General features: G+C 37.2%; 1 protein-coding gene across 1 annotated transcript; it reads right to left on the reverse strand.

The window, feature by feature from the left end:
- Nucleotides 1-4598: 4598 nt before the first annotated feature.
- pyya (peptide YYa) lies at nucleotides 4599-10798 on the reverse strand. The gene is made up of 3 exons (XM_063470437.1): nucleotides 10611-10798; nucleotides 4728-4808; nucleotides 4599-4623 (listed from the first exon to the last, which is right to left on the reverse strand). Exons 1-3 carry the CDS (start codon nucleotides 10796-10798, stop codon nucleotides 4599-4601), a joined length of 294 nt encoding a protein of 97 aa, XP_063326507.1.
- Nucleotides 10799-11714: the final 916 nt, after the last annotated feature.

Raw genomic sequence — 11714 nt, forward strand, 5'->3', positions numbered from 1 at the left:
TTAGAATCAAGAAACTTCCGGTTGAATTGACCATATTCCCGGTGCTTTACGTAGAGTTGTATTAAAGGGCCAGTGCTTGTTTTGCTTTCGCATTTTTTTTATTGTTATAATTAATACATGAGCTATAAGAAGAATGTGTAAATGTGAGAGCTTTTGTTTTTCCATCACAGTTTGTCCTAAAAATACTCAAATAAAATACTCGCATAAAAAGAAACATAATGATACCAATGAGAATGATACCTTTGACAATGTGATGTTGGTTTTCTCCCTGGTATCATTAGGCCATCTTTGCCTTCAGCATGACTGTGCTCTGGGATTAATTCTTCCTTCCTTTTGCTTCATGCCCCCCAAATTCGACAATAAAATAAGATCTGGTCTCTGAGGAAATTACCATTACTGCAGCTGTTTTTGTTTGTGTGTTTTAGCTCAGTACTCCTAAATCTTCTGTCCCCACAGTAAACCCTCTTTCTTTTGTGCACTGCATATTAACCCTGTATGTTTCCCTAAGCATATAACCTGATAACTTTCATTTAAGCTTGATATTTTGTTACTGTCAGCATATCCTGTGACACACTGATGCATCTTATTCATCCACACCATAATGATCTTTTGTTGTCCAAGAACAATTAAACCCACACACACATTGTAGTTTGACTCAGTTCCACAAGGACTGTTCAATTGCCAGAAACATTTCAGTATTACAGATTACAAAACATGACAGTATAAACCAGCTATCTCAGAAAGCACCTCAGTCTTTATTTAAATATAACACTATATAGATGTTAAGCATTTTCAGTGCATTATCTCTTCTCACCCAGAGCAAGTGACACAGTAAGAGTAAGAGATATAGATTGTGCTAATATCAATAACTCTCCTCATTAGAGTTTTTAACACTAATAAAAACTGAAAAAAGAGGGGAGGGGGGGGGGGTATTAATTATTTTCCTTTCAAAATATTTCGGCCTAAAGCTAAACCTAATTTTTCAAATTTTCTAAGTTAAGAGTAATGTGCAAATCACACTTTAAAGATCAAAGCTCTTTTTTTAAAAAGAATTTTCCTGATTTTGCTACTCCATCCTTGCCATTTTTTAGAAATGTCAGAAGAAAACTGGTTCAATTCAATTCAATTCAATTCAATTCAATTCAATTCAATCTTTATTGGCAGACTTCATGTCCATAAAAACAAGACAGAAACACACACACAACACCCCCCCCCCCCACCCCCCCCCCCAACACAGGGTATAAACCATTAAATATATATATATATATGTGTATATAAATAAGTATATAAAACATTTGTAAAAATATAAAACCATAATATACATAAAACCCAATTACTTAAAATAAATCAATAAATACACAAACACTTTAACCAGTGCTTTCTCAGACTGGATGAGTAACGGGAACCACTCACTGTCGGATCTGTGAGTGCTAAAATTATACTGTTACTCGAACCATCCAGTCTTTCTCTAAAATTGTACATTAACTTTCTTAAAAGTGCTTTAAAAGTCCAAACACCCACAGCTACAAACATCTGACTGGCACTACCACTTCTAGGTATCCTGCAAAGGATTCTCATCGCATCATTATATGCAACATGCAGCTTCTGCATGCTACATTGTTTGTAGGATGACCACAAGGGGGCAGTATATAGCGGTGTGCAATACGCTTTAAACAAAGCCACTTTAACTGGAAGTGAACAAAAGCTGAATTTGCGTGCAATAGTATTTGCCTGCACATAGAGCTTACATCGTTGTCTGTATATGTCGTCATCATCATTCATTTGCTCAGTAATAAAGTGACCGAGGTATTTCACCTTTTTATGAACTTCAAGAGTTTTTTGGGCCAGTTTAAACAAAGGGAAATTTAGCTGTTTATCCTGCTTCGTTCTACATATCAAAACAGCACTTTTAGCAGCATTGTACTCTATGTCATATTGCACACCATATTCAGTACAGACATTAAGAAGATCCTGTAACCCAGCACTGCTTGGACTAAAAACAACCAGGTCATCTGCATACATAAGATGATTTATCAATGTTTCACCTAATATACACCCAGTGTTACAGGCTCTCAGCTGTATGGACAAATCATCAACATATAGATTAAATAAAATTGGAGACAAAATCCCACCCTGTCTAACACCATTGCTGACACCAAAGGGGGCAGAAATACTACTTCCCCATTTAACCTGCATGCTCTGATGAGCGTACCAGTAAGAGAGAATCCTCACGATGTATTGAGGAACTCCCCGTCTCTTCAATTTATCAAAAAGTTTTCTATGGTTCACTCGATCAAAAGCCTTAGAGGCATCAATGAAACACATGAGGACAGATGAATTTTTAGCCTTATACAAACTGACTATTTCCTTGAGTGCATATATGCACATGTCAGTGCTGTGCTTTGGTTTGAAGCCAAACTGATTATCCAGAGAAGAGATGAACACACTAACTCTGTCAAACAAGATTCTTTCTAACACATTAGATAAAATACTGGCTAGTGCAATCGGCCTATAATTATCCAAACAGCTCACTTTTGCAGCTTTGTCCTTTATAACTGGTACCAATAAAATACACAGCATTGAGTCTGGTAATATGCCATGAATCATAAACCCAGTGAAACAGAGTGCTAGAAGAGGAGCTAGCCTTAAACTAGCATGTTTTAAATGTTCTGCAGTGATGTGATCCAAACCAGAGGATTTATTATCAGATAACCTATGAATGGCTTCATATACTTCATGTGTCCTTACACTTATTGTGTCATTACTCATGTCAAAATTGTCCTCATATGGTTCACTTTTTATACAGTTAAACAACGCACTGTAATGCTGTCTCCATAATGCAGCGATGTTATCTGCCCCAGAAACACCTTCAACAGTTGATGGTAGAGATGGTTTACAGTTATTAAGAGCTTTCACCTCTTTCCAAAAATCTGTCGTATTATTACACATCATTTTCCTGGCCAAAGAATCTGCTCTCAGCATTTGCTCATTTTTAGTTATAAAGCGAACAGCGTACTTATATCGGGCATTCGCACATTTTTTCTGTTCAAATTCTGGGCCTTGTTTAGGTCTTCCAGCCATGGCCCAACATTTATAAGCTATACGAGCTTCATCATGGTACATGGATACATGTTCTTTCCAGCCAGGTCTGATCTTAGGTTTCTTATGCTTATATTGTTTATCAAGCAGTGTACCACTTTCATACAGAGCAGTCACTATATCATCATACATGGAGCAGAGTAAATGTTTATGCACAGCATTCTTACAGTTGACATCCTTGCACAAAATAGCTTCTTTGGGCAAAGAAATGTTGTTCAGATGTATATCGGTATTACTATGATAAGCTAAGAAATCATCTTCACTACATGAAGGTTGAAAGGTACTTTTTGTATTCACATATTGCAAAACGTAACCCGAAGTTTCACCACCAGGAGGCGGTGTTTTACCAGAAAGTGTTAGTGTAGTTGCCAACTCCTTTAAAAAACAAATAATACAATATCTGTCCTGAGATCAGGGTGATGCCGTGGCTAACGTTGTCATCTTACTGTTCTGGAGGTTCTGGAGTTAAACAGTCTTTGGGCTTTTCTGGCAGAAATCCTGCACTGTTAGCAGCTTCTAAAACCTTTCACTACACAGCAAACATTAAAAGCTTTGATCTTACCGATGTAGAAGAAACAATGTCAGTTTACCGCCAGAATCATCCTTTACTCTCCAAGAGCTGTCTACGCATGTGGAGTCGGACTTCAGTGCACATTCTCAATTTGCTCCTATTGTATAAATCTAAACGTGGTTTCTTTCCCAAAGTTGGCGCTGGTGCTTCAGCACTTCTTTGCTGTTTCATTCAGCAGAGCACCTATTCCGCCATATCTAAGTGTTCAGCAGCATTTCCCTTGCCATTAATTGGAGCCTGTGCAGAATGGACACTATACTGACTTACTACTATCTTTTAAATATATCTCTTCAACACAATACATGGATGTTTTGGACAAAGCCATTATTTTTTGGCAGTCTCTTAGTTAAGTTTAGAAATGTTTTTGGGGAGGAAGTTAAAACACCTTATTGGAGACAAAGGATCAGCTGAGAGGAAAGTCCCACTGCAAGATCAATAAGAAGTCTGAACTCTGAATCAGGCAAAGCTACTCTAGTAGAGGGTAGAATTAAAATACGGAGTTATAAATGAACATAAAAGGCCACAAAAGAAAAGATCATGAGTCCTTGGGAACTTTTAATCTCACAGAAAACATTTCGATTCACATATTATGATATTACTTTTCACAATACAAACAGCAAAACAAGAATCTCCTCCAGTCTGATGGACAGTCGAAATACACCAAAGCTCACACACACACAGACAGACACAGTTCCACCTTCTGTGATTTCATATACATATATATTTTATTTTAATAATAAATTATGTACAGTTTTGTTGGAGTGGCAGAGATGTGAAGCAACAACAGGAGAAACAGAGGGAGGTTGTGATCCGTCAGAGATGCTCTTTTGTTGGGTTTAGAGTACAGGGAAGAAGAGGCACATGTCGGCCCCTCCAGGTGCATTCTGGGATGTACCCAGAGGGAATGTCCGATGAGGAGGGAGGAGAATCACCACATGTAAGAGTCATCATATCTGTTGAAAGACAGAGACAGAGGAAATAATGTGCCAATGAGAGAAGAGTGTAAATTCTTTAAGTTCATGTGACATCTTCAGTTTTTACATTTGAGGATCTTTACCTTGATCTCTGGTCTCTGTTGTTATCACCACCAAACAGCAGTTCTGCGACCACGTCCTCCTGAGCTGAACGCTTTCCATACCTGAGAGTGAAGAAGACATTTTTTTTATTGTAAATTGCAATTGTGATCATTTTCATGAAGTTAAAGCTCAGTCTTTATGCTTTAATGTTGGCATTATTTTGGAAAAATAGATATTCATGACAGTTTGCCTCTGTAAATGTTTCTGTTGTTTAATAATCATTGTTAGTGGAAAAGTTCACCATTCTCCCCCTCGACTCAGACCACCACAGTGCATTTTCTGTTCTCGAAACGACTGCTGATCCAAACACTTCCTAATGCTGCTGCTTCACTCTCCTTTACAAAAACAGATTTGCTTTTATTGTAAATCAGTCACACAAAGTGCAGCTCATTGGTATAGAGTCAAAATAGAAGCAGCAGGTATCCCTTATACACTGACCTTTAATCCTTCTATAAGACTGGATCCTAAATTACCCATGATACAACCATGAATGCCACATTGGTGGTTGCTACAGAGGTCTCCATATAATCCATAATAATCCACATTTTTAAACAGATTTTCAAGAACTTAGTAACAAATATGAAAACACATGCCCCTCAAAGCTTGATATGAAATGAGATCTGCAGATAAGGTATTTAGTCTTTTCTCCTGCCTTTTGTGGCACATGATTGCTTTCAGGTGGAATGATTCTACATCATACATCTTTCATGACTGCACACATCCTCCATGTTATTGTAGGGATTATTTATCTGACATAAACTAGAATTTAATCTCTAGAGCCACAGGAAAAAATATACAGCTGTTCATACAGGCTGAAAATCACTGAGGTGGCTGTGGCTCAGGTGGTATCGGAGTGTGAATGTTGGTTAGTTTGCTCTTGAGTTTAGAAGTGCTTGTATGAGTGGGTGTGAATGAGGTATGTTGTATACAGTGCTTTGAGTACTCCAGGAGAGTAGAAAAGTGCTATATAAGAATCAGTCCATTTACTCATGACTTAGAAACCATAATAAGTTTAAACTCATTTGGCTACTGATAAAACACGCAAGTCTTTGGTTGAGATATACACTGTATGAACTAATACATTGTGCTGCACTGTGGTTTTAGTCCCCTTGCCACTGGTTTATAAAATCAAGCCTGTAGCCATGCAGTTTGCCTTTACAAACAACTAATAAGTCATTCTGCTGTTACTGTGATAGGATGTCACCATTGCAACAAGTCAGTTCATGAAATTTCTTCCCTCCTAGATATTCCACAGTCAACTGTAAATGGTATCATTGCAAAGTGTATGCATTTAGAAATCACAGCACCCATAAGTTAGATTGGAGCTGTCAAATCCTGAGGTGCATAATGTGTAAAAGTCTGAAGTACACCAAAGTACCAACAATCATCTGACATAAACATCAACAGAATATATGAGTACTGGGAACTTCATAGCATGAGTTTCCATGGCCATGCAGCTCCTGTAACTGTTATATGGTATATTTAATATTGTAGGTGGTCCAAAGGTCTTGAGTCACCCCACATTTCTATATATGTGGTCATGAATAAGAGTTCTCCAGGCTTTCTGAAATATTTCTGAAGTTTTCCTTTGGCCATTGACTGCTTTTCATTCATTTATGTGTAAGTGAATGTTTACAGAGGAGTTTTTTGTTTCTTTCTTTCTTGTCTTGTGAAGACAGTCAACACTGTCCCATCAATGATTCAAGGATGATTCAAGGCACATAATTCAAGGGTTGGACTAGTTTTGTCAACTTATCAAAAAACAGTTTGAATAGCATCTTTAGGTACTTTGTTACTAGCATTCTGGTGCATAAACATATATGTTTCCATTTCTTTAGTTGAATCTATGAAAAATGCCAAAGATAACATTGTTTCACCAATAGCTGCACTAAAAAAGTGATTCTGAAAGAGTTATTAACTGAAAACTGGATATAAGATAAGATAAGATAAGATAAGATAAGATAAGATAAGATAAGATAACCTTTATTAGTCCCACACGTGGGAAATTTGTTTTGTCACAGCAGGAAGTGGACAGTGCAAAAGTTATGAAGCAAAAATTAGAATAAAATAAAATAAGAATAAATACAGTACACAACTGTACAGAATAGAATAAAATAAAATACTATATACAGTAGAATAAAATAGAATAAAATATACAATAAGATAAAAATAGAATACAAATGCTATATACAACTGAGTAAAAATACAATATATATAATGTGCCCCACGTGCTTAAAGAGTCTTTGGAAACTGGACAAGTGAAGAAAATAACAAAACAGTGACAGGCCAAAAAAAAAATAAAAATACAGACAGCTAAACATGAACGTGTGCTTTCATGATCTTAAGAAATAGAAAAACATCCAATGAAGACCTGCGAGATGCACGATCCATCTACTTTTTGCTGAAGCATTAGAAATGGTCTCAATTGGTCTCAATGAAACGGTGGCTGTCAGGAAACCATGCTTAAGGAAGGGAAATGGGGACAAAGGTAGCCCAAATTATCAACCAGTGCCAGTAAGTCTTCTAGAGTGATAAACCAAATTTGAAAGTTCTGTATGAGTATGCACAGAGGAGCTCACGAGAGGTAAAACAGTGAATGTCTACAGCAATCTGTGTTATAAAGTTGGCCATACCAAATTTTGACTTTCAAGCTTGTTAAAATGTAGCTTTATACAATGCATTCCCATGTATGTATGTACACATTTTAATAAAACGCTGCACCTATTTTCCATTTGTGTAGAAAAATACTTTATAAAAATGAGAAGTCAAGACTTTTGCACATCTCCACGCCATTGTCTTTATGACAACACGGTTTCAATTGTCTGTCTCTAAATTTTCTCTTCCACTGCGCTTTTGAAAGTTTTCTTTGTGATTTTCTGCACTGCTTAGAGTTTAGAGTTCATTCTTGGTCAACCTTACAATTTCCTGTTTTATTTTGAAAGTTATTTCCTTTTTTTTCCTCACCTTTGTTAGTGTTTGATTCACTTTGCCTGGGGTTTCTTATCCTGTTCCCTGGTGTGTGTTAAGTGTCTGTTCCCTAAGACTTTGTTAGGTTGTTTGTATCTTGTTTGCTTTTGTTGGTACTATATTTGTTTTTTTGAGATGCGCTTGTCATGCCGTCACTTTGAACACTTTGTGTTAATCAGTTTTTTGTTGTTTTTTTTTATTGTTGGCAAGTTTATGTCTGTGATTGCGTCCTTCCTTTCAAAATCATCAGCAGTGTGCAGCATCCTGATTCAAACCAGTGACCACATTTATTCCTCTCACAACAAACACGTCACTTTTGGGCTTTTGATTCTGGTGCATCACACTTGTCTGTCAGTCTGTCACCTGTCTTCTCTTACCTCTACCTTTCCAAGCTGTTCCCTTTTGTTTGCTGCTAATGCTTTAATGTCACAGTCAGATTCAAATTCAAGAGTGTGCGTTTGTTTTAATGTGTGTACGAGGCTGTCATTTCCAAGTCTGGCTGGGTTTTTATCATTCCCTTGATGGGAAACCAGGGTTCCAAGAGAGCCTGCAAATATAAAATCACAGAGCCGTTTAACTGAAAATTTACTTGGTGATGTGTGTGTGTGTGTGTGTGTGTGTGTTTATGTGTGTGAAACAATCATCTCAGGTCCCGCAGAGCGGCCTGCAGTTCTTCTGTTTTCCCATCAAACATCTGTTCCACCTCCCCTATGACCTCAGCACCCAATCTTATGCTCCGTTACTTCCTCAGTGTGTGCTTCCCTGCAGGTAAGCAATCAAGAAGCGCACATGTACTGTTTCAGCTGTCACACAGCTGGCGACATATCAGGATATAAAATGTTTTCCCCGCTGATAATGGTGTGCCTGTGCGCATATCTCTCGCAGTCGCCCTGGTTGATACCTCAATCTTCCTACTAATCTACCAATATTTTTTTCTTTAGCCTTATTGTGTCTTTTTGTGTCTTCTTCTCCCCAGTGGTGATAGAAATGCTCGGATTTCTTACTTAAGAAAATGTAATAATATTATACTTTGAACATTTTCTGTTAGTGCTGCACTGAAATGATTAAGCAGGCTCACAGGCTCACGCCTGATCATTGATGTTCTATTCCTACAATTGTGGGACCTTAATTTAAATCTAAAGCACCTTTAGACAACTGCTGTTGTGAATTGATACTAGACAAAAGCTGAACTGAATTCAGATATGTTAAAATCAGAAACAGATGCTGAGAACTGGGCAATACAGAAACTGTTTTTGCATGACTGTCTCTTTATTTTACCGTTAGATTATTTGGAGGTTTGTTGAACTGCTCTGCATTGGCTATAATTTCTAACTCAATTTTTTAAGGATTGAGTGTTCTTTTGAATTAATTTTTAATTGATTAGTTGTATGGATATTTGTAAAAAAAAAAAACAAGAAAAAAAGAAAAAGAAAAAAAAAACAGACAACACAGAGAAATCAAAAGTCATCAGAATTAAAATCCATCTTCTTTAACATCTTCACAGTCCTTCATGTGTTAAAACAGCTTTCTGTGAAATGTTTAAGCCAGTTGGGGATGAATGTGTCTTTGTTATTTTTAGTATTTTTAATATATTTGTGTATAATTTTGCGTATAATTTGGAGTAGTAAGAAATGCTATTTACACTGACAAGCGTGGCTACATGTGATGGTAACTGATAAATGCAATATTTAAATATTAACATTGTTACAATATAGCACATATGATATAATAACTATGCAGATTTTACTTTTGTTTTCTTTTGTTCATTTGTGGTTACACCTCATAGATCTATCAGTTGTATCTAGTGTGTCTAAACCTGACAAACACCCACACCCACTGTGAAAACCATAATGTGCACCTCTCTAGTGAAATGCAAAAACTTTCTATAGCACTGGATGTATTTAAATACCAATGGCCTATTTGACTTTCATGAATAAGAACAGATAGCTCGCGAGTGTGAGTGTTTCCAATGATGAAACACCCTCTGACAATTCTATACTGGTGATCTTTATACCTGAGAGCAGCAGGCTTTAGCTTGGGCCCTGCTAACTGAATTTGGGCTTCTTTCTTGGGTCGGTCTGCGCCGATTTTATTGCTCTGGTCCCGTTCATTTGGAGGCCTGGAGGTTTCGGAGAGTGGACAGTAATCTAATCTAGGGAGCTGTCATTGTGTGAAGTGTTGGGGAGGAAGAGGGTGTACATCACACATTGACAGAGCTCCAGGCTTATGTATGAACCAGCTTGCTTTAATGACTCAAGGAAGATAAAATGAAGTCTGGACTAAAGTAAGATCGGCAGGAAAGAAGCAAGAAAAGGCTCAAGTTCCACACTAACACATTTAGCTTAACACCTACAGTTGGGTCAGGGTCATTAATTTTGAGAGGATTTTTCAAGGGCTGTTTATGAGTGATTTAACTCACATACTTTCTTCATGCCCAGCTTCATGTGGATCCTCCATAACAGTAAAAACAATACTTAAAGACTTAGGAAAGGTTATTAGTGTGGGACCATTTAATATTCATATTGGTGCCCTGCTTTGCAGGATTTTTTGGTGGAAGAAAACTGAACAAAAGAATTAATTCAAGCTTTTTTGTTTTTTCGTTCCACCTTTTCAAATATGGCACATGTCATTTCATTGGCGATGAAGCAGATTGTGCTGTATCTTTTTTTTCTTGTTTTTTACCTTGTTAAATTTACCTTGACATCCTTATTGAAATTTAATGCAGGAGATGAAAAATGGGTTCTTTATTTGTTTGGAAATCACCATTTCCCCTCAAGTTCAGTCATTTTCTCATGGTCCCAAATCTAAATGTCATTTGAGGACCACATTCATTTCAAGGCTGTCCTGAAGATCGGTGCCTGTTGGGCACACACTCGTGTATGTGTGTGTGGTCATACCTCTGCCTGGTGATGAGATTGATGTAGTGTCTCAGGGCAGTGTAGTATTTGGCCAGCTCTTCAGGAGGAGCGTCCTCTCCTGGGTTCTCGGGTTTGGGGGGGTAGGCATCAGCCAGTGTTCCCAGACAGACCAGCACACACAGCACTAAGGCCACCAGCACTGTCCAAGGTTTCAGTATCACGACCATCTGTAACAAGGCACATAAATATTATGGAAATCTAACCACTGTTGAAATCTAGTTTCCCATTGATTCATAATGAAAAATGACAAAAAAAGAAGGAAATAATAAATGAATCCTAAATGAAATCTTACAAATAGGTAAATACATTAAAAAAGATGCTTTGAGTCTAATAAAGGCTATTGCCCTTTCCTGTCTAATAACAAAACCTTCGACCTGTACCATACCTCTCCTGAGGGGTGCATTAGGAAGAAAATGTCATCTGTTTTCGTCAGTAATATCTGCTCAGGCTGATGAGTAAACAGAGGTGTGTGAAGTGGTTAAACAAGTCAATATATACCTTTAATTTTTTTTAGGGCTTTGGGCTGTGATTGATTTTTTGTCAGCCCTTCCCTGAAAGTTGTTGTCTTCTGAAAGAAGATAAAGAAAATGGATTTGTCTCTAGAGGAGGAAACTGATTTCACGCATCTTCAGGGAGGCTGTGGGTTTAATGGAGTTTACAGAAAGGTTTAATTTGCATTAATAATTATAATAACTAGCATGCTGTTTGAGGAACTGGATTTCCACTGAAGTGTATCAGCTTTATGACGATTATTTCATTATCACATCATACCATTACCAAATCTGCTCCTGCTGTTACAACTATTAATTAGAATCCTGGATTAAAGCCTTTCAACAAAGAGAGAAATCTTGCTCTAACTTTTTGTTGATAACTAAACAGACCTCAAAGTATTTTTTCACAACAACATACTATAAATCTGTGTATGTCTGGATTAACAGTCAGATAAAGTAACTGCATGTCCTTTTCCCCCAGAAGTCACTGGTTTGCTCCATATCAGGTCTGCACAGATTAAAAAACTGCAAACTCGTAAATTTGCACCACTAACATAAAGCATTTTTTAAAAAAACCCTCTGTCCTCTGTCT

The sequence above is a fragment of the Pelmatolapia mariae genome, linkage group LG4, assembly GCF_036321145.2.
Source record: "Pelmatolapia mariae isolate MD_Pm_ZW linkage group LG4, Pm_UMD_F_2, whole genome shotgun sequence".
NCBI lineage: Eukaryota > Metazoa > Chordata > Actinopteri > Cichliformes > Cichlidae > Pelmatolapia > Pelmatolapia mariae.

What these genes read in the sequence shown, in the direction of transcription:
- pyya (XM_063470437.1), bottom strand. Translation starts at nt 10,798, where the DNA reads ATGGTCGTGATACTGAAACCTTGGACAGTGCTGGTGGCCTTAGTGCTG. An exon ending in AATCTCATCACCAGGCAGAG is followed by an intron (nt 4,809 to 10,610) that starts GTATGACCACAC and finishes CTTCACTCTCAG; the next exon opens with GTATGGAAAGCGTTCAGCTC. An exon ending in AACAGAGACCAGAGATCAAG is followed by an intron (nt 4,624 to 4,727) that starts GTAAAGATCCTC and finishes GTCTTTCAACAG; the next exon opens with ATATGATGACTCTTACATGT.